Source organism: Fonsecaea erecta (assembly GCF_001651985.1).
Source record: "Fonsecaea erecta strain CBS 125763 chromosome Unknown Scaff1, whole genome shotgun sequence".
Classification (NCBI taxonomy): domain Eukaryota; kingdom Fungi; phylum Ascomycota; class Eurotiomycetes; order Chaetothyriales; family Herpotrichiellaceae; genus Fonsecaea; species Fonsecaea erecta.
The window spans coordinates 601320-623475 of record NW_017387244.1 but is presented as its reverse complement, the minus strand read 5'-3'; the positions used below and the strand labels follow the sequence as shown (position 1 = coordinate 623475).

The 22156-nt window shown below is 52.6% G+C and overlaps 7 protein-coding genes across 7 annotated transcripts; 5 read left to right on the top strand and 2 right to left on the bottom strand.

Moving 5' to 3' along the window:
• Positions 1-1163: 1163 nt before the first annotated feature.
• AYL99_00202 (hypothetical protein) lies at positions 1164-2559 on the top strand (the record flags this gene model as incomplete). Its single annotated transcript, XM_018831718.1, has 4 exons — positions 1164-1221; positions 1294-1350; positions 1443-1540; positions 1648-2559. 4 exons carry the CDS (start codon positions 1164-1166, stop codon positions 2557-2559), a joined length of 1125 nt encoding a protein of 374 aa, XP_018697597.1.
• Positions 2560-3603: 1044 nt separating this feature from the next.
• Positions 3604-5564, top strand: AYL99_00201 (hypothetical protein; the record flags this gene model as incomplete). Its single annotated transcript, XM_018831717.1, has 8 exons — positions 3604-3673; positions 3725-4070; positions 4119-4157; positions 4214-4549; positions 4611-4779; positions 4841-5008; positions 5084-5326; positions 5430-5564. The coding sequence occupies 8 exons, from the start codon at positions 3604-3606 to the stop codon at positions 5562-5564; spliced, it is 1506 nt and encodes a 501-aa protein (XP_018697596.1).
• A 943-nt stretch (positions 5565-6507) lies between these two features.
• AYL99_00200 (hypothetical protein) lies at positions 6508-7547 on the bottom strand (the record flags this gene model as incomplete). Its single annotated transcript, XM_018831716.1, has 2 exons — positions 6508-6636; positions 6666-7547. 2 exons carry the CDS (start codon positions 7545-7547, stop codon positions 6508-6510), a joined length of 1011 nt encoding a protein of 336 aa, XP_018697595.1.
• Positions 7548-12039: 4492 nt separating this feature from the next.
• Positions 12040-12839, bottom strand: AYL99_00199 (hypothetical protein; the record flags this gene model as incomplete). The annotated part of the gene is made up of 3 exons (XM_018831715.1): positions 12040-12107; positions 12176-12406; positions 12464-12839. The coding sequence occupies 3 exons, from the start codon at positions 12837-12839 to the stop codon at positions 12040-12042; spliced, it is 675 nt and encodes a 224-aa protein (XP_018697594.1).
• A 1000-nt stretch (positions 12840-13839) lies between these two features.
• Positions 13840-16368, top strand: AYL99_00198 (hypothetical protein; the record flags this gene model as incomplete). Its single annotated transcript, XM_018831714.1, has 2 exons — positions 13840-15495; positions 15541-16368. The coding sequence occupies 2 exons, from the start codon at positions 13840-13842 to the stop codon at positions 16366-16368; spliced, it is 2484 nt and encodes an 827-aa protein (XP_018697593.1).
• Positions 16369-17868: 1500 nt separating this feature from the next.
• AYL99_00197 (hypothetical protein) lies at positions 17869-20007 on the top strand (the record flags this gene model as incomplete). Its single annotated transcript, XM_018831713.1, has 4 exons — positions 17869-18311; positions 18369-18562; positions 18616-19540; positions 19602-20007. 4 exons carry the CDS (start codon positions 17869-17871, stop codon positions 20005-20007), a joined length of 1968 nt encoding a protein of 655 aa, XP_018697592.1.
• Positions 20008-21285: 1278 nt separating this feature from the next.
• Positions 21286-21965, top strand: AYL99_00196 (hypothetical protein; the record flags this gene model as incomplete). The annotated part of the gene is made up of 2 exons (XM_018831712.1): positions 21286-21691; positions 21757-21965. The coding sequence occupies 2 exons, from the start codon at positions 21286-21288 to the stop codon at positions 21963-21965; spliced, it is 615 nt and encodes a 204-aa protein (XP_018697591.1).
• Between the last annotated feature and the right edge of the window lie 191 nt (positions 21966-22156).

Sequence of the window (22156 nt, the reverse complement as noted above, 5' to 3'; positions counted from 1 at the left end):
CACGTCGGCCAACTAAACCCTGTGGATTTGCGATGGTCATAAATACGGATGCATTCACGCTGGGATTCTGTCATGCAGGCACAATGGCCCTTCAGATGCCGAGCTTGCGCAGATCCAGAGGAAAGCTATGAGTTGCTGCAAGCGGCTTTGGCCGAGCTCATTCTTTCATGGGGCATGTGCTTTCGGAAATCAGATTTGCTATAGAGTCACTAGGGGATTCCAGTCAGATGAAGATGGACACCAGAGATCTCATATCCGTTGCGGCCTTGGCCTACCACAGCTCAGCAGCCTGCTAGTGACTCTGGGGAAATGAGACCGTCAGAACTTTGATGCATGCCAGTTTTGACAAATGCCCGCCAGATGGATCGGACACAGGTTTTCGTGTGGCATCCAATAAATTCAGAAATGCGTGCAGGGGTTGCTATCTTGGCCTCATGATCTGCTAACGCTTGGGGCTCGAACACACCGATACGAGATACCACATCGCTGAATCCTGTGCCAATGATTCCAACATTCCATCCCGGAAGGTACAAATCAGTATTCCGCCCGGAAGTCCGGTCAACTATTCAACAATTCCTTTCACCAAGAATGTTAGTCACGGAATGCCATTTTCGTTTTACCTTTAGTGTGGATGAAATTGCTCTTTCCAACGATGGGTCCAGACGAATGCGAGGGACCTTCAGCTTGACTGGACAGGCACCTTCACTGTGGCCGGGGAACTGTTCGTACGTCACGGAGAACCAGCTTTGGAGAGGTACCTCGCAATATGCGACGTCCATATGAAGGTCAAGCCTGACGCATTGCATCGACTATCATTCTTAGATAGCGCCGCCAATATATAACTTGTCACGTGCTTGTGGATCTGCCCTACGGAAATCAAATGACGAGATGTGACCGAACCGAGGCTCATACACCAAAACCACCCGTTCATCCGACTCCGACTCCTGCTCACCTCTCACCATTTGTGGACGCGTAAAGACAAAACGGTCATTTCTCATATTCAGGTACTGGTACGCCCTTCGTCAATTACAGAGGGGCCTATAATTCAGAAGTTGAAATCGCTTGTCCGTCCTTTACCTGCTCTCTAGCTACCAACACGAGATTTCCAGCTTATTAGCACACCTTGCATTGAAGCCTAAGTCTTTGGCACAAGTTTCTCAGCCATGGGAACCGGGGATGCCTCCTCGACAAAGCCTCCTGTGGTTCTTTTCGGCTATGACTGTGAGATACAGCCCTCTTACAGCCTTGGACTCCCGAGTATGCGGATGACAAGCTGACGTGGAGTCAACCCAGCGTCTCCATTCACCACCAAGGTCAAGTTGGCTCTCCGGTTGAAACAGATACCATACAGTACGTTTGCAAATACCATGCGCCAAAACGACCCCAGAAAACCGTCCTGTGGTCATTATCTTGGGCTGACGAGATGGTGTTGGCTTGGATAGCTCATATTGTTGTGCCTTCGATGATGCCACGCCCAATCCTGAAGGATAATTTCAATGTGACTTATAGAAAGATTCCAGTTCTGTGCATTGGACGAGAGGTAAGCATTCGTGTCGGCTCAATATCAGAATCAGGACCTGCCTCCTCGGCGGTGCCCTCCAAGACATATTCCATGCCCGAGCTGAGCACAAACATTACATCTGACAGATCTACATCGACACATCTCTCATTCTGGAAGTCCTCGAAAGTCGATTCCCTTCTACAGAGGGCTATGGAACACTGTACCCGTCCTCTTCGGCCTCCTTCCGACCGCTGGCACGCGGCTTTGCCTCATACTGGATCGACCGCCCCTTCTTCCGCGTGACCACGGGCCTTATACCCGCGAGTGTCTGGCGTACGCATTTCGGAGTCGACCGGGCAAACCTGATCGGGCACAAACTCGACGCGGCGAAATTGGAGAGGAAAGTCCCTCTGAATCTCAGCGGTATGGACCTGCACTTGAGTTTGTTGGAGCCGCTATTTTCTGGAGGACAGGCCCAACCATGGATCCTCGGAGCCGATGGGCCGAGCGTCGCGGACCTCGCGTTGTGGTATCAGCTCGATTGGGGGGAGAAGATCAGCCGCGGAGAAGGGATCGGCAATCTGACGGGTGGGGGCACGCAGGATGGCGACGGTGAGGGACTGGGCGCCGTGTTCAACAAAGACCGGTATCCTGGAGTCTTCACTTGGTTCGGGCGCTTCAAAGCATATGTTGATCGGCTGCCGATCGTGGAGACAAAGATCGAAAAGGACGAGCTTCAAAGAGTCGCAAGAGTGATGCAGCAATTGAAGCAGACGCCACTGTTGAGGGAGACCCCGCTGCTGCCAACCCCAGCTGGCCCACAATACGACCTCGATAGACGCAATGGTCTTGCTGCAGGAACGCAAGTGGCCATCGCTCCTGATGATACAGGTAGAGACAGTCCCACGGTAGGGACGCTGGTGGCTCTCACGCCGGAAGAGGTCGTCATCACACCTCTAAAGTCGAGTGACGGCACCGGTCCGGCTGTTGGAGATGTGAGGATTCACTTTCCCCGAATCGGGTTTGTGATACGGCCTGTCGTGCAGTCAAAGCTCTGAAGGATCATTTTGATAGAGCCTGATCAGGCATAGCGTGCCGAGCCCAATGGATTTTTGTCCATCTTGAGTGAGCAATGAGAAGAGTACACAGCGACTATCAAGGTGTTAGTGAAAGGGTAACTGAAGAAGGCTCGCCCACCACGTGGCTTATCCCTCAAATTGCACTTGGCGGCGGCACCTGGAACACCTATCACTCCGAAACGAAGATGGAATTTCCCCCGAATCCGTCAATGTCACGGAATGCTGACTAGGAGTCGGTATTCTTACAGCACATATACATTCAACAACCAATCATGTGGCTTTGTGAAATGCCGCCATAAGAGCTGTGCAAGCCCCAAGAGTGGTCGCATCGGAAATGCAGCCTCGGAAGACAGGTTGTGCTGGGCGTCTCGGATGTTGGCGAGCCTATCCCTTAGAGCACGATTTTTTAATGCTTCACGTGTTACACGCGATAGTCAGGAAGAAGCACGTTTCCATCGACCCTGGCACGCCTAGTCACTCTCTACCGCTAGGACCCGCTCTCTCCCCATGGGATCAAGTCAACAGTGTGCGGTAGCCAGACACCGCAGCTCCACGGGGCACGGCAGGGCTCGGACTTCGAACCCGCCTCACTTCGCTTGAGCTCCATCCAAGACCCAAACTGGCCAACCGAGTTACTTTCTGGTTCTCTGAAGCCCTTGTTGGTGACTCCCACTTCTCCACGCCTAGACCGAGGATGTCCTAATCGAGACAAGGCTGAGCTTGTCTGCGGGGACTCCACAATCTCTAGCATGGCGCCCACGAGCCCACGGTCTTCTTGGTGCCATTCAGACCCTTTCAGAGTCAGAAATATCCTACTCAGCATTGGCTGCTACGCAGCTTGTTGATCACTCGCCTCTGGACCCCTTGGAGTGGATACCGAGGATGCCCCGTTCGTATTTCCTATATGCATAACCCAGCCCACGTCTCGCATATTTAGAGAGCACCGCTCCAACATCCTCTCTTTCTTCTTTTCAGCTCTGATCGAGCAGACAACACACGACTGCTGTCAAAGATATTGCCAAGATGAATCGGTACAACTGGCTATGTGTGCTGTACGTCACCTTCGGGGCAGTCTTTTATGGCTATGACTCTGGTTAGGCTTTCATATCTCGTTGCTGCCGGCGAAACTGACATCTGTGAAAAGCCTGCACGACGTCGGTTCTCGGATACACATCCTTCCTCGAGTATTTCAGCTTGGACTCCACCACCATCGGTGCCATGGGATCGGCATACTATGCTGGTGCCGTTGTCGGCATGGCTTCGAACTGGTACCTGCCTAACAAATACGGACGTATTCGGACCATCCAGGTTGGCTGCCTGGCGTCTCTACTTGCTGCGTCAATGCAGACAGGAGCCCAAAGCTACGGCGTCTTCGTTGCCGGTCGAGTTATCGGTGGATTTGCCTCAGGCTTGATATTTGTCGTGTGTCCGGCCTATGCCTCCGAGATTTCTCCTCCCGCGATGCGAGGAAGAATAGGCGGGCTTTATTCGTAAGATTTATAGTGATCTGATCGGGCTATGAGCTGACAATTCCACAGAGTCAGCGTGAATGGGGCGTACTGTTTCACTGAATGGGTGTAAGTCGTGTTTAATTAATGCTTGCAGTGGACGAATGCTGAGTTATAATGCCCAGTGGCCTGGGGTTCTACTTTATCAAAGGCGATGTCTCCTGGCGCCTCCTGCTGGGCTGCCAGCTTATTCCCGGCGTCGCCATGTTCGCGTGCTCCTTCTTGATGCCGGAGTCACCCCGTTTTCTTGCATATGTCGGGCGCTACGACGAGGCTTTGGAGACTCTTAAGAAAATGCACGGCACGACACATGATGACACCTTTTATATCCGCGAGTTCCACCAGATCAAGGCCCAAATCGAGCTCGATCGGGAGGAGCGCCTGGGTCTCAAGGCAATCTGGCAAAAGCCGTCGTACCGCAAACGATTTTTGTTGGTCTTCTGGTACGCTATTGCATGCATGTAAGTACATTTCGCGGTTTCAGAGAGACTGGGAGCAGCTTCCGCTGACACATGATCGCAGGCTTTCTGGCGTCATCGTCATCCAGAACTACCAGGTCATTCTTTATACGAACGTCGGATTCAGCAACGTCATGTCCCTCATCCTGACCGGTGTCTGGGGTTGCGTCGGCACGCTGTCTGCAGTCTACGCCGCACTCTGCTTCGACCTGATGGGTCGGCGGCCCACCATGGTCAGTCTTTTGTCTTTTGTGTGAGGAATTCCAATGAGAACTTTTTCTGACCAAAAGACAGTTTATATCATACTTCCTCATCGTTGCAGGAACGCTCATCACCTGCATCACCTGGGCAGTCTACGAGAATGGCGGAAGCACCAACCGCTCGCTCGCAAAGGGCATCATCGCAGCCATGTTTTTCGTCGGTCTTGGGTATGGCGGGCCTGCCAACGCTTTCCTGGCAACGGTTCGTGTCCAATCCCCTGCCTTGCGTCAATCCGGAAGAAGCAGTTGAAGGCTGACTTGTTTGGACGAAATCTAGTACCCCGCCGAAATCATGCCTACCTCGGTCCGCCCCGTTGGTGTGGCCGTCAGCTACATGACCCAGCACATCCTGATTATCATCCTGGTGCAATTCACCCCGCAAGCCATCGAGACCATCTCGTGGAAGTTCTTCCTGATCTTCGTCTGCTCGAGTTTCGTTTTCGCCATCGTCTTCGTCCTCTTCTACCCTGAGACCCGGGGCAAGACACTGGAAGAAATCGAGGCGGTCTTCGGTGACAAGGTGAGCAAGATTCTGTCATAAACATCAAATTGCGCTCCGTCATTACTGTCCACTTTCATTTCCTCGTTGAGCTCAGATCTCGCTGACGAGTTGCGCTTACTAGGTCGCGGAGACGTTGGACGAGGCTGGAGAACATGTCAAGATCGAGCACGTGGACGAAAAAGCGCAGGCTCAAGGAAATGTCAGTACCGTCGCTGTCCATGAAGAGGGCGGCATTGAGAAAACAGCAACTGCCTAGCCTTGAGGAAGCTGGGACGTAGACCTGACTGGCGTGCAACACCAGATGGCACAGCTTCGCTGGGACTTCGACTGGAACAGGATTTATCATTGAGGTAGATTCCCCCTGCCGGCTATCCTTGATATGCTACATGTGTATGAGCCAGGCTGGCGCGAATAGCCGCAAAGTCTAATGCCGAACAATGTCAGCCGCCACAGTGCTCGAGCCTTGAAGGGAGCAAAGATATCCTTCTACCCCCACGATAAACCTGTTTGGACTCAAACGAAAGTCAAAGAAGCAGTTCAATCGAAGAGGGCTGGTTAGTTCAAGCCATTAGCTTCCGAGCTGGAAAACAGCCTGTCTATTCCCGTGTATAAAGACTGAGCACATATAGCATAAACGTGACAATGATGAGCGATGACACATATTTTTCTACCCGGAAGCGCAAGGGGCTTGGAGCCTTGTGAGGAGGAGCGGCATGAGTCAAGTATTCATGACTGGTCCGTGCCCTTGTCGTTTGGTGTTGATAGCAACTGTTAACTTACTTTATGTAGTAAGGTACGGAGACCCGTGTGGCGTCGTCTAACCCATTCGATGCGAGACACGTATTACGTCCTAGGTACGGGACGAAACGAAACGAAACAAACGGGCCAGGGAGGCGGAGAGAAATAGAATACGGTGTCCAGACAGAGAACGAGTTAGGGGATTTATTAATAGCGGATCAGAGAACACAAGAATCAATGAATCAATGAATCAATGGAGAAAAGACCAACTGAACTTGCTGGATTTGTCCTTTATTTACCCAACCAAATCATCAAGGAGTGGTGGATTGTTTCGGCAACCGCCCATTCCGACCGAGATGGCAAACATCGAATCCCATTCTCTCCACGACCATCTCCGTCGTCCTTCCCTGGAAGAGTCTGCGCCCTGAATTCTCCAGCCTCGACCTCACTACTCAAACTTCTTAGCTTCCCTTCTCCTTCTCCTTCTCCTTCTTCTTCTCCTTCTTCTTCTCCTTCTTCTTCTCCTTCTTCTTCTCCTTCTCCTCCTCCTTCTTCTCCTTCTTCTCCTTCTTCTCCTTCTTCTCCTCCTTCTTCGTCTCTCTCAGGAGAAAAAATCTACATCGCCTGTCTCCGCTATAGCCGGATTCTGCCTTAGGATGCGCTCCTTGCGGGCTCCGGCGGTGGCGAGCTTGGTGTAGTCAAAAGTGTCCCTTATGACGGCATCGCCGTGGGCGTCGACGAAGCTGTCCTTCTTCACCTTCTCCAGCCACAGGCCCGGCCACCGTGCCGCGCCTCCCAGTCCCAGGACGCGGTCCTTCATGCGGTCTTGCTTCTCGAACCACTCCGCTTCGGCTTTCGCCCACTCGGCGGCGCGCTGTTCGCCCCAGTTCTTTAGCGCGAAGCTCAGCATGGCTGGGCCGCCGTCGCCCGCGTACGCCGGGGCCGGCGGATGTCGACGGAGCCGGCGTTGCGGAGGAGGCAGACGTGGCGGCAGCGGCGTGACTTGCGGCGTCTCCTGGTCTTCTTCGTCACTGCTCCTGCTACGACGACGGAGGGGGATCCCGTTGAGCCACCAGTCATCACTGCTGGTGGTGGACACGCTATCACAATCATCGCCAATGTAGTCGTCAATGTCATCGTCAATGTCGTCGTAGTCCCCGCCAAAGTAAATAGGAGGAAGCAGGCTAGGACCGGCAGCGGCCACAGCGGTAGTAGCTGCGGTGTTCTGGCTAGTAGCGTTCTCGTTGGCAGCGAACGGCCGAGCCTGTTGGGAAGAGAAGAGCTGGGATCTGAACCATTCGTGATACCGAGTAAGGGCATCAGCCTCACCTTGAACATCTCTTTGACTTCTTCCGGGGGTGAAGGCGGAAGTCGGATGCCAATGAACCACCCCCGGAGTTGGAGAACGCGAAACGGAAGAAAGGTGCGCGAGGTCCTCTGCCAGTTCTTCATCGACGTAGTCATGCAGTGGATCCTCCTCTGAGGAGGTTCGGTTAGCCATTTTTAACAAGCAGAAGCAGAAGGGGAGAGGGGAAAGACTTCCTTTGGCTTCCACGGGAGGTCAGAAGCAACAGCAATGACTTGTGGAATTTTTGCCCTTTCGGTAACGTGAGCTTCTACTTTCTCTCTGAAAGTGGTGATGTCGAATGTCCTTGACTGAAAAACTCAAGGAGAGGTGTGTCCGCCTGTCCTTAGGTTATCAAGAACTCAGCTCTGTAAGACAATGCGACTGAACTGAGGCAGTAAAAAGGCCACTATAGCGTGGCACAATGACAACTGCCTTGCAGCAAAAATCTGAGCAGTGACAAAGAGCGTGCTTGGACCGAGTTGTGTGGAGCCAGACAGAGGAAATGGGCGGCGTTCCTTAGACAAATAAACAGCCGCATGAAAGGAATCGGTCGCTTTGAGGCTGTGAGGCTTTGAGCCCCCAGTGCCTTGTGCTTGCAGGGTTCCTTCTTCTCACATGAACCAAGAGGCCGATTCCACTTGTCGATGTCGGAAGGGAGAGGGCGGATCAACAACGGTGAATGATTTCGCTGCCTGCTTTGATTGGGATGGTGATACTGCGCGAGAACAAAGCCTGCCCTGCCCAGGAGTTCCTTCTCTCACCCTTCAACACGCCTCGGAACTGCCTTACAATGAAAGAGCACAAAGACGTGATGGCAGGACTCGTAGATGGCTGCATCGGCAGGGACCAAGATGTTAAAGAGGCTCAAATTTGATGTCGTTGAGAAATCCATTGGATTTAGAAAATACTTCATTAGTTACTCCAAAGGAGACGTTGCTACTATTTCAGCCAAGAGAAAGTAAGAAGCCGACACCGAGCTCATCCCCGAATGAGACGAGTGTGATGCCGCTCTGTGCTTACCCTGGAGGCGATTTTACTGCCTCCGAAGAATCATGCATGACTGACCAGACGAAAGATTTTGATCGACGAGGTTGTGTTATCGGACGAGAAAGCGGTATCCTCATGGGGATCTCTTTTCGTGGGAACGAGAGCACCGGAGGTTAGCAGTGACTTGTTCGAGTTGTTGGGGAGAGAAGTCTTGATGGAGGATTGTGGGGAACTAGGATGTACGAGGTAGTCGGTAGGGGACGTGTGCTTTCGTCGTTGTTGTAGCATAGGTGTACGATGTCCACAGCGACATATGAGCTGAGAGGCTTCAGGAGGAGGCAGGAAAGGGGATGAGGAAGTGTGCACTCAGTGTTTCACCCACCAGCTAAGTTAATCCTCACATTTGTACTCATGAATAATGAATATACTGTACCTGCTCAGACCGTTTCAGCCAGTCCTCCTCGGAAAACCTGGAGAGCCCCTAAATGTCTGTGCCTTGGCTGCTGAAATCCTTTCGCACGCGTATTCACATTTCCAGGTTGTACTTTGGCCTCATTGGATCTGGGAGATGTGGGTTGATGGTAATATTCCAGCCGGGAATGACTTGCTCGAAGATCTGACTGGCTGAAAAGGCCGTCGTCATTGGCCGTCGTCATGGCGGGAGCCCAGACCAGGCTAGCGCGGCAGTTGAAATGCTTAGCATCGAGCTTATTCAAAGGACTTGGGGATCTAATGGAGAGAGGGCCAGTTTCACACGCCTGTGTGGCCAGTAACCTCGATGGTCAACGGCAGCTCATTTCTGAGATCTGGCCTGCCGTAGCCGTTCTGCCACATCTCTAGTATTCAGACCGCGAGAAGGGATCCGGTAGCGCTGGTCTTCAAGCATCCCGGCTTACAGGACATATTCGTTCACCGGACACCTGAGAGGATTTGGCCAGTCTGAGGGACCGACTGTTCGATGGAGTGCGAGGAGAGGCCATGTTCTCAGAAGACGAAGACACCACCTCACAGTCACAGTCATTTAGGGCGGACCAATGCCCTGTTTCCCGCCGACGACATATCCTATGCAGTTTGGCCCAGGTGCCGGCCCAGATGCTTTTCCCTTCATCACAGCGCTGACTCTGGTCGGACCATATCTTATTTTCTATGCTTTGCTCCCGATAGGTGACATTGGTGCCGCGATTTTAGGCGCGTCTTTTTGGTTACCGTACCAGTTCTTCGGACTATCATCGCAGTCGTGGGTAAATTGGTGGTACTCGGAAAAGCGACGCCCGGTAACTATCCTCTGTACGGCGTCTATTACTGCCGATGGTGGCTCACCGACAAACTCGTCCAAACTCGTCAAGCTCATCGACACCGCCACCCATCGCCGAGACGCCCATGCTTCCAGCGATGATGAGATGCCTGGGTGCTCGGATCGGGAGAGGATGCTAACTACATGGGCATCCCAACGTATCGAGAATGCCCATTAGATACCTAGGAAATGGCTCGTATTCGTGTATGCGAGAGGACCATAGAAGATCAAAAACATTGTTCTGGAATTATTCCGATTGTGTTCGTATCGTCGGCGCTTGGTTGGCAGACTTGAGCCGCGCATTCCCCCTTTCGTCATGACTAACGACTCGCTGTGCCAGCCACGTTTTCGGAGTGTAACTTCAGAGAAATATTCACTCTCTGAGAAGGCTCAAAGACAATCCTCGCCCGGGGAGGGGACTAAGACGGAAACCAACACCATGCGCATAGACAGCACGGATAACGCCTCCCTTCCCATCCGTGTCCGTGCGTGCCATGGCTTCCTGATTCCACCCTGTCACGCGGGCAACCATCAAGAATGCTGTAAACCCCTTCTCTTCGCACGTTCTTACGACCTAATGAGTAAACAGATGCATGTTTGTGAAGATATTTGCGTTTAGACTACGATCAAAGTCAATGACAACTCGTAGAAACAATGTAACGAAATTCATCGTCTCGACAGCCATACATTATATCTACACCACATATTGAAAGGGTAACTGTTCCACAGAAACCCGGAGGACGGAGCTCCTGATCACCTTTCAGAAACAACAACGCAGCGATCAGACCGGATCACACGCAGTTCTCGAGAGCAGTATAAGGTGGACTCAGCAAGGAACGCAGCAATCTGAAACAGCATCCAGAGTCGCATACACGTCCAGAAAATTCAATAGGCTTCTCCTGCGATTCGAACGGTCTTGGCCTGGAAGATGTCTTCGACGCGCTCAACAAGGCCGCCGTGGAGATAGGCCAGTGGGAGAATGTGTCAAGTCTGCTTCTGCCTCATTTTAGAAACTTCTCAGTAACGCTGATCTCATCCTTGCACAAGAAAAGACGTCCATCCGGATGAGCAGCATGGTGTTCCCGGGTAAGACGCCGCTCGCCCAGACAATAGCCGCGTATGGCGACGGCGTCGTCCAGGCCGAGTATCAGATTTCCACCACCGTCGTCAAGTCGGAGAGGGCTATATGTGAGATACTTGACCATATTCATAAAGCCGACGACCAGCTAATGCCTATTTCGAGAGGTGTTGCACCTGAGAGGTTCTCACTTCGGTCGCCGCACACGTCGTATCGAGTCACGGGAATGGGCTCAACCAGCTGCTCGCAGACTTAGACGCTCAATTTGTGGATCTGACACAGCTGGTCAAACAGTGCAGGGGTGCAGTCGAGGGAGCGGAGCGGGTTAGGGCGATGGCTCACCTGCAAATAAGGAATGCTCTGCTCCACGTCCAGCCCGAGATTGATAAGAAAGGCATCCTGTTTAGCTTATTCTCCGCCAACAGTCCGCAGCACAGGATGAGAACGGCGCTGAGAGCACTTTTGCTTTCCCTTCCAGAAACCTTGGAGCATCTCGAAAGAGCAAAGGATATCCTCGGGGGACATCGACAGCACTTTCGAAGCACTCGGGTTGACTTTCTCAGCATGCATGAGTCTCTGACAGCCTTGGGGCTGATCAATACTCTACTGCAACTCCAAGGGATCATTAAACATCTGGCGCACACGAACGCCAGCATGCCGAGTGAGCGTGTGAAGGACGGAGAGCGGCAGGATGCGGAGAGAAATTCGGGCCAACATTCTCTGCCTCGAATATAGAACACTCTAGTAGAAGCTGTGGTTGGTACAGGGGGCATGAAGTCATGAGCCAGAGACCATCGCAGCCTCAGCAAGTCCAAGAACAGGTCGTTGCTTGTGGAACGACACCGACCTGTAAGTCGTCAGGCTCACTTTTTGGCGTATTCTGGATCAGTTTGAGAGCTTAATCCATGGATAGATTCAACCTGCGCATCCCCTGTATAACACGCCTCAGCCTCAAGGACTCGGCTTCGAGTTGGCAGAGCGAGTTTTGCGTCCGCTGACCATGCTTCATTAGGCGCCCCTGGGGAAAGTGGGCGTCCAAGACAACGTGGAAAAATCAAACGACTAATAGTCACCTCATTTATTGGATGTTACAGCCCAGTTGAGTCTTTCGAAAGCTCTATCGCTAGTAAGGACAGATTTGATGTATCGCCAAAGCCATGATGCAGGAGGTTGGTCAATATCAACCATGGAAACGCCGTCATATCATGAGCTGTAGAGGCTCATTTCCTCATATCTGTCTGAGCTACCTCAAAATGAAAGTAGAACGTCGAGAGATTTGAGTCTGTCTAGTAGTCGTTGTATCGGGCCTCATCGCGGCCTTGATCGTAGGCGTTGTCGATGTTGTCATCAAATCCTGGGTTGTCGTTAGCACCAAAAGAGCCCTGTCAAGGTTCAGCAACCTATCTTTGAGGGGTAACTTACGCTCAACGTCCCCAACCTTTCGACCAGCCCAGCCAGCAACGTCGTCGGGCACATCTTCGACGTCCTGCACGGCATTATCCCATTTGCGATCGATATCTTGTGGGATGTCCTCGACTTCTTGAACCTTGTCTCCAGTCCAGCGTGCTGCGTCCTCTGGAAAGTTCTCCACGTCTTGCACCCCGTCACGCACATCGTTCTCGACATCATACTTGGCGTCGTCCCATTTGTTCTCTGTGATGTGTCAGACAGGAATATCAGGGAGACAAGGGTTCCACCTCGATTACTCACCGACTTTCTCTCCTTCGTGCATCAAGAGCGCACCTCCAAGGAGACCTGCGGCTGCACCGAGAGCAACATTGCGGCCAGTGTGAGATTTCTTCTGAGGTTCTTGCTCGTCGTATCTTCTCTCCTCCTGACCTCCATAACCCCCTCCATAGCCACCTCCAAAGCCCCTCTCATCGTAACCGCCCCCGCCATAGGACTGCTGAGGGTGCTGGAAGGTACGGTCTCCGGTCTCACGGTTGACGAAGAACCAGCGGCGGTCACGCTCGTCCCACTCGGCGACCCATGGATGAGGCACTTGAGGAGGACCTCCGTATGATGGAGACTGGTTGTAGGGATCACGGCCGTAAGAACCCTCAGGTTGATCGTTGTAGTACGACATTGCGGGGTGAAGTGTGTTTGAAGTGGTAAAGAGGTCAGGTGGGCGTGGGAGTAGTCAGGTTCGAGTCAGGAAGCAGGCTAGGTAGAGAAAGACGAAACGAAGATGCTGAGGGCGATGAGGAAAGAAAAGCAGAAAGTCAAGGGTGAAAGACACACAAAAATGACAGGACGACGAGTGCGAAGGGCAGGAGCGTGACACGAGCGCGTGGCGTTGGCACGAAACGAGCGCTGACATGGCCATTGGAACTCCTGACACCAGGGGGGCCACTCCATGGAGGGGTAAAATGGCGAACCTCGCAAGAGCCACATAGCGCACGTCCATGAAATCTCTTTCTGCCTAACCCCCTTTAATCCTGCAGACCTAATACTACCCAGGTACAGCCGCCTAATGCGCTGATCATTCTTCACCTGCACAACCATGCCGGCAATGGTCCAGCTGGTAGCCATGCCGAGAGATCCCATCGATCGGCTCGCCCCGAAGCACAGCTTCTTGTTTCCCCTCTCCCCACTGCCAAGCTCAAGCATAAGCTTTGCCCAGTAAAAGCTTGGCACCAGGCTGGATGGGTGGGATGTACCCTCTCACCTTCGCCTGTGCCTACCATATGTGTTACCCGTGATCGACACTTCCATCTCAATGACGGGGCGAGGGGGATCGTGTTCAGGGAAGCTGCAACAATGCCTCGAGTGGACCTACGTCCCAGGTACTCAGCAGCTTCACAATGTTCCAGGTTTCACACTCCTCGATCAAGCTATGATATTATTATTCTTCGAATACCTGGCCTTCCTTGCTATCTTGTATCCTCCCTCTCGTTTGTCGGTGAATCTCAATTTGAGCCCTAGATTTACCTCGACGAATGGGAGCAAACAGAGACCAACCGACTGGGAAATCTGACGGGCACCCCCCACAAGGTGGCGGCTCTCCAAAAATATTACCTGAAGGTGGCACTGACGAATATGGGAGCGAAGATGATGATTATACAGGGAAAGCATTGTCAACGTCCATGGCCCAGACTATCCGAGAACTGGAACGATTGGTCGAAGAGGCTGTCAAGCTCGCTGAAAGCGCAGGATCTGTTCAAAATGACGACCATGTGCCGGCACAACGGGACGGAAATCTTCACGGCCCATCACGGCGGCAGTCGCTAGGTCTCGCAAAAAAGATCAGCACATACCTGGAAGAAGTCACTTTGAAGACGAGCGACGTTGCGGCCTCCCCCAAAGATGGCCAGTCCCCCAGGTCGCAAGCAACTGACAAAGAGACTGAAGACGCCATCATTCGCTGCCGAGGGGCATGCAGTACCGCTGACTTGAAAGTTATCCCTCCAGAGCCAGTCGCCGATTCTCTGGAGGAGAGGAAGAAAAAGTTGTCCAGGGATAGAGGATCAACAGCATTGCCTTCACACTCTAAAACCAAACCAGCTCATTTCCTAGCCCCTCCTCAAATTGGCCCTCGCATCGCATCTGCCAAAGGCTTCTCAGAAAGCAGATCTTCCGCTTCAAGAACAACGCCTACCATGACGCTGAATGGTGGGGACCAGGCGGTCCATTTTGACGAAGACAAGACACCGTTGTTGGGTAGCCCTCGGCCAGGCCACGAGAGGCATTTCAGCCAGGTGTTTGGAATCCCTTCCCGGCATGTGAGCATCAACCTAGCCCATCCGCCGCCCTGTCCCTTCTACACGGTCGACCTCAATGGCGTACAGCACATCGACCTCCCAGAGCGAGCTCAGGATTTGGACGTCCATGCCACTTGTCACCACGCACCCGTGGCACGCAACTGGCCAACATCTCGAAAGCGATTCGCTGCAACCGTGAGCTGCATCAACGTTGCCTGTCTTGGTTTACTTCTCGGCATATATGCAGGAGAAGTTCCAGCAATCCAGTACGTTATCGTCGACTTCGACCGTCAGATCATTCTGGGCAATCTTTTCCTCTATCTTGGACTTTCCATTCCGGCTTTGGTGTTGTGGCCTCTCCCCCTCTTGCACGGACGGAAACCCTACACCCTTGCATCACTCACATTGGCGTTATGTTTGCAAATCCCCCAGGGGCTGATGGTCACAACATTCAGATCGCCGGATCTCACGAGATACCGAATCATTCTGCTCCTGTCTCGTGGCTTGTCAGGCTTTGTTCTTGGGTTTGCTGACATCAATAACCTCGCCACACTATTGGATGTCTTCGGTGCATCGCTACAGAGTAACGAATCACATGAAATTCCTGATGCATACGATGTCCGCCGGCATGGAGGTGGAATGGGATTTTGGCTAGCAATCTGGTCATGGTGCTCTGTTGGCTCGATCAGCATTGGATTCCTAATTGGAACCCTTATCATAAGCAACACTTCAGTGGACTGGGGCTTTTGGATTTCGTTGCTTCTGCTGTTGGCCGTCATCCTACTCAACCTCATCGCGCCGGAAGTGCGTCGATCAGCGTTCCGGCGAACAATTGCAGAGATCATCGGCGAGGCTGGGAGCTTCAGCAGGGTTGCCCGTGGGGAAGTCAAGCTGCATCTCACTGGGAATGGGCCGTACTGGTGGGGTGAAGAAGTCATGGCAGCTCTCCGGCTGAGTTGGCGGATGGCCAAGCAACCAGGCTTGCTGGTCCTGTCCATCTATGCCGCCTGGGTGTATGCGCAATTTACCATGGTATTGATGGTGAGTCCCTGGCTGTGGGTAGCCGGGTTTGGCTAACATCAACAGTTGCTCGGAGCTTTGGCCTCCACTGATTATCTCTACCGGCCTGACGAGGTTGGACTATGCGTTCTTTCCCTGGCCTTCGGATCAGCTTTGGCAATACCTTTTCAGAAAGCATCTTGGCTGAGTCGTGCTCGGTATCATCCCCCTCGTACAGACAGCATGACCTTTCAGAAGGCGATGGTGTGGCGGTCACATACGGTTCGCCGGATATTCTTCACAGTCTTTCTCCCGCTGGTAGCTATCGGGTTCGCCTTATCATCAAGAAAGCCACCCTTCCCTATCGCCGTGCCGTGCGTGTTTGCCGCTTTTGTGGGGTTTGGCTCGAACTTGGCCATTGCAGAGTGTTATGCTCAAATGATGCTAGCCTTCGACACGTCGGACTTGCAACCTGGAATGACTGGACGCCCCGTGCGAAAACCAGTGGTCGGACGAACACGTCAACTGCGCACAAATTTCTCCTGTTATCCTCGAGTTAGTGCAGGTATGGCCGTAACTCAGTTTCTAAAGTTCATCTTCGGCGCCGTCGCCACTGGCATTGGGGGTCGAGTGGAGAGAAAGTATGGCGGTATGCAGGCAGCTGGCATCGTCGCCGGTGTCCTTATGGCACTAACTCTCCTTCTCACTGTGGTCCTCTTCAGACGGAAGAGTGTCCAGATGATCCCAGATCGACAGGATGGTGGAGAAGGAGAGGGGGAAGAATGGGAGCCTGTGATTTTGGGTGACCCAAGTGGGCGGACACGCAAGATCAATATCCTGGAGGCCGGCGAATACACTCGATGGTCAGTGATTCGACAGCGAAACCGGTTGACCAGTCGACGTGCCGGCGCGTGAGTTTTAGCCGTAGCCAATGTCTGAGATTTGTCCTCCAACCAAGGATTTGAACCGGCAACTGCCAACTCTTTAGGCACTCGGGAGGTAACACAAATAGAGTCCTGCAGCAACGGACACCGTTCGTCCCCATGCTGGTGGGTTAAGATACTTTCATTCTGGACGGAGAAAAACCATCACCGCGTAACTTCGGCGCGTTGTACAACGGCAAAGTAGGTAGCTGCGCGCTGAGTAATTTCGAAGTCGCAGATAGCGGCCGCGTCAGTCGTAGATTACATATTTATGCATTTTAAATTCCCAGGTAGTCTCTTTTCCGTAGTGCGATTTTTCAGAGGCCATTGGTCAGTGGTCTGGGAGGATTGGGCTCGATTGAGGCTTCGCGAGGAGGGAGAGAGGCAATCGGCGCCTGCGCCCAATCGAATGGGGACAAACGCCGCTTAATCAGCAGCCCGTGGCAAGTCGGAACACCAGTCGGCGAACGCGATGAGAAGCTTGCCCGAGAGCTTCGGGCGCCATCATTGGGCTTGGTTGCGGGCTCACTAGACTGTATGGGGCCCCCCATCGGCCGTTCGCTCCTCTGGCTGCAAATCATGGTCAATACTTGATGAGACTATTACTTGAAGAGGCATAGAGTCTTCTTACCTGATCCTCGAAGTTTTTGAAGGCCACTCAAAGGGTTGCAGGGGCTTGCAGCGCCCCTGGTTGTTGGCGACGAAACTCAAATCGATGAGAGGGAAAAAAGGGTTGCCGCGGGGGAGAAGAGAGCCTAGTGGCCCAGTGAGCCTAGGGAAAGCAGCTAAGATGCAAGCCCATGTCATTTTTGCGCAGGTGTCGCCCCAGCTGGTGCCATTCGCCTGCAGCTGCGTCATCATCACTCTCTCCACCGTTACCACCACCATCACCAACCATCATCCCGTCCCCCATCATCGCCGTTATTGTTGAATTGGATTTCGTCCCCAAGCTACTGCAACTCTCACTTAGCACACACACGGTCATTCTTTCTTGTATCCATCGGCGAATCGGTCGCATCGCCTGCATTGACTGACCATTGCATCCTTGATCGCCTTGAAGTTCAGATAAAATTATTGTATCCTCTCGTTCACGCTCCAGCGCCCTCTCTCTGAGCCTCAACCCTACCCTCGACTATATTTACCCGTCGCTCTGGGCTGTCATACCCTCGTTTCTCCCCTCCGTCGGATCTCTGCATCCCAGCCGAATACCGAACCCTGCATATCCCGTTCATAACCATTCATATCCGACTTATCGGTGCTTCCATTGTCGCGACCGGGCGCTGAGTTGACATGTCCGGCTGATTATTCCCCATAATTACATCGCCACCTCTGACCTCACACAACCGTACGAAAAAGTGGACGAAGTAATTCACTTTAAGACCGAGATATCCTTAGAGGCTCACCAGGGTTTGCCGTATAAGACAGACTTCGTCCTGCGCAAAGAGAGCACGAACACACCACACGAAACGAGCAGTTTCGCACATCTGCCAACATGGATGTTGTCGATCGGGATATGCAGCGGGCTGAGCTCCAGGCCACGCGCCAATGGTCTCATGAAAGTAAAGAGCGTCGGTCATTGCGCAGCCAAAGATCTCAGCAATCCGTCGCCTCCAGCTCTTCGGGTTCTAGCACATCTTCCGCTCCCGATATGGGTAGAATAGCCACTGCGGGAGCCTCAAGCGCGACAGTTCCTTCTGCAAGGGCTGTGAGAACAAGGACACATCCCATCGAAGACCTTAGGACGGAAACACATCGTTTGCAGCAGGTCCAGACTGTGGGAGCGAGCATAAAGTCAAAGGCAGACACCAGACCTCTCCCCGAATTTGGCGGTGGAAAACCATATCCTCCCGATCTGCCAGCGCAGGAGGAGTACGTGGTAGAGTTCGATGGCAAAGACGATCCTCTCCATCCTCAAAACTGGCCCTTCCGGAGAAAGTGAGTTTGAGATTGGTGCGATATGACAGGAAATGCCGATGCTGATGTGATTCGCAGACTCTACATGGGCGCAATTCTGGCTTACGTCTGCTTGTGCAGTACTTTTACGTCCTCGATATTCTCCGCGTCCACGTTCAGCGTGGCCGCTCATTTCGGAGTCAGTCCCGAAGTAGCCACTCTTAGCACGTCGTTATACGTCCTGGGATATGCGTTTGGCCCGCTGATATGGGGTCCTTTCTCAGAATTGCGAGGTAACCAGCGTTGAGAACGACAGGAAGTTGACATGCTAACAGAGTCGAAACAGGTCGAAAACTCCCCATCTTGATTGGAATGTTTGGCTTCTCGATCTTTTGCTTCGGTTGTGCCACCGCAAAGGATCTACAGACAGTTATGATAACCAGGTTCTTTACTGGGTTTTTCGGCTCATGTCCCCTGGCTGTCGTCGCCGCTGTCTTCGCCGACATGTTTGACAACACGCAAAGAGGCACGGCCATCGTCATCTTCTCCTCCATGGTTTTCATGGGCCCGATGCTGGGACCATTCATTGGAGGGTTTATCAACAAATCATACCTGGGATGGCGCTGGAACCTTTATATTCCAGGCATTATGGGCTCAGCGGCTGTGTGTCTGGTCTTTCTATTCATCCACGAATCGTACGCACCTGTCGTCCTGGTGGGCAAGGCCGCCGAACTACGCCGCCGAACTAAGAATTGGGGCATCCATGCGAAGCAAGAGGAAGTCGAGGTGGACTTCCGAGAACTCATCACTAAGAATTTTTCTCGTCCGATTCGACTCCTGATTTCCGAGCCGATCATTCTTGCCATCACCTGCTACATGTCTTTCATCTATGGCCTCTTGTATTGTTTCTTGACAGCCTATCCTCTGGTCTTCCAGGGCGTTCACCATATCACTCCTGGTGTGGCGGGCTTACCCTTTTTTGGAATGGTTTGTGGGATCTTCATTGTTGCAGGCTTTATCATATGGGATTCCAAAGCCTACAACAGGAAGCTTGCTGCCAATGGCGGGATTCCAGTCCCAGAGTGGCGTCTCCCGCCGGTCATGATCGGAGGAGTGCTGTTTGCCGCTGGTCTTTTCTGGTTCGGCTGGACGGGCTTCAAGGAATCAATCCATTGGATTGTTCCGACCCTGTCTGGTCTCTTCACCGGATTTGGTCTGCTGGCTATCTTCATCTGCTGTTTCAACTACATCATTGACTCATATCTTATGTTGTAAGTGGATCCTCCCTCATATGTCCTGTTTCTGGTGATGAATCACGCTGACCCTGTATAGTGCTGCTTCTGCCATTGCAGCAAACACCTTCCTGCGGTCATGTCTTGCCGCAGGGTTTCCCCTTTTCGCGCGCCAGATGTTTGACAACCTTGGTATTGAGTGGGCCGGCACGCTTCTGGGTTGCATTGCTGCCCTGTGCGTCCCGATTCCTGTGTGCTTCTACTTCTTTGGCAAGAAGCTCCGCCAAAGATCAAAATTTGCACCTACCATGGCGATTCGGAAACCCGTGGACGAAGAGAGTGGCAGTGAAGATGATGATGAACATGAAGCCAATATGGCCGCTTTGCATGCGACTCGGAGCCGTGCGCACCATGATCTGGAGGTGCGGTCGAGAAGAACTCGCACAAACGGAAGTCTGGCGACGACAAACACCAATGCCGGGGCCGACCCAGAGAAGAGCGCGTAGGCCGCTATTCCTTCAACAAGAATAAACCGGACTTATGGATGAAAAGGAGGCTTTGTCTTTGCGTGGAGTCTTGATAGCCGCCGAGGATGGACTCTTTTTCCCACTTATCTTAGAAATGGAGATTGCAGACTGCACTCTCTTGGTTCCTGAGAGGAATTGTCCACACGATATATGGTTCCAACATAGCAGATCGTTCTCTGACCTGTCGATTACTTTCTGCAGCATCGGAGTAGATCGTTGACATCGGCATGTTCAGGGGAAGTGTCGGACCATTTTCGCTCCAAAATCATGGTCCGAGGGCCCGAGTTGTGGCTGAGATGAAAGCTATATAGACTCCAACCTCGAATCGCATAATCAGTGGTCGCGCATCAATAAGGTGGTAGAGATGATACAAGGTATGGATCTGCCCAGACGTCGTGGGCGTGTTGCTCTCTCCGACTAGGGGAAGCCTTGGCTGTTGGACATCACCTATACCGACCACCTTCACGAGACGAACGAATACCACCGAGGTTTCTCAGTACTTTTTGAACGACAAGACAAGTTTCAGATCAGTGGTAAATCCAGCCACCCAGCAGCGGAAGCTGAACTGCCGAAACGCCATCTAGAAGGACGACGAACTGCTCCACATTGTGGCTCTGGACTCAATCAAAATTTCTCCCGTCTTGGGCCTCAGTCACGAATCATCGACGCTGCCTCGTCGCCGCATCTCCATTCTCGCCCAGAAGTGCCCAAATTCATCTTGACGCAATCCTCGCTGCTTACGACATCATTACCAGCCAGAACTGACAAAGCGCGGAATGTCTTCCAGCCTTGCAAAGCTACTCACACAGATTACCTACCGAGCCAACGGAGCCAGCGGAGCCACAAAGCCACCGAACCACCACCAGCAAGCTATCCACCAGTTAGCTATCTAAAGGGTGGCCATAGAACCTTCCATCATTCAATCACCAAGTTATATCCGACCCAATCTGTCCCTGCAAGCGAACACCCTCCACTTTTCAGCACCTGTTCTTCACCGTTGGCTCCATATCGTGGACCTCGATTTTGTGCCAGGATCGGTTCAATCTGTCAAGATCGGAATCAGAGAAGACCGCCAAAAGGAGCATGCGCCTGACAACGCCATCCCGGACTTACAGATATATAAGTATCAGCCCAACTCGCGCGGCATCCGTCCTTCTTCCATTTCACAGACACTCCCTCAACAACCCTCCTTCATTTACTACAAGTCTTCCAAAGTCAGCTTCGCAGGCTCGCCAATTCACGTCATCCACCAGCAAAATGTCGTCAGGGGCCTTTTTGGAAGCGGTCAAGTCCCGCCGCACCTACTATGCTCTGTCGAGTGAATCTCCAATTCCCGACTCCAAAATCCATGAAATCGTCAATGAAACTGTCACGCACGCGCCTAGCTCCTTTAACTCACAGTCAACCCGCGTGGTTGTCCTGCTGAACGAGGAGCACAAGAAACTGTGGGGCGACATTGTGATCCCCGTCGTCAAGTCGGTGGCGCCGGCCGAGGCGTGGCCTGCTTCGGAGAAGAAGCTCGAGGGATTCAAGGCGGCGTACGGCACCATCTTGTTCTACGAAGAGCCCAAGGACGTCGCCCAATTGCAGGAAAAATTCCCGCTCTATGCCGACAAGTTCCCTCAATGGAGTGAGCACACCAATGCCATACATCAATATATTTGTAAGTACTCCCCGTGTATACCCCTTTCCTCTGTGTAGTCTAGGGCTGACTCAGCTGCACAACAGTATGGACCGCGTTGGAAAAGGAAGGCTTTGGCGCGAACCTGCAGCACTACAACCCCTTGATCGACGAGAAGATCGCGGCGACCTGGAACGTCCCTAACAACTGGAGCTTGAAGGCCCAACTGGTCTTTGGCAAGCCCGCTGCCGACCCCTACCCGAAGACTTTCAAGCCGCTCGAAGAACGAGTGTTTGTCCACGGGGCTAAGGAATAAACGGTTGTAGTTTGGTATTGGTGTCTGGGAGTTGGTACAGAAGGAGCGCTATAAACCTAGAGAAGTGACTGTCAATGCATTCATTGTCTTTGCATTTTGCAGAGGTTTCAACTACGCTTGTTTCCCATGAGATGTGCTGTCTCCTGGTCATTTGCTTGATTGCTTGCTTACATTATGCTGGAAACACACAA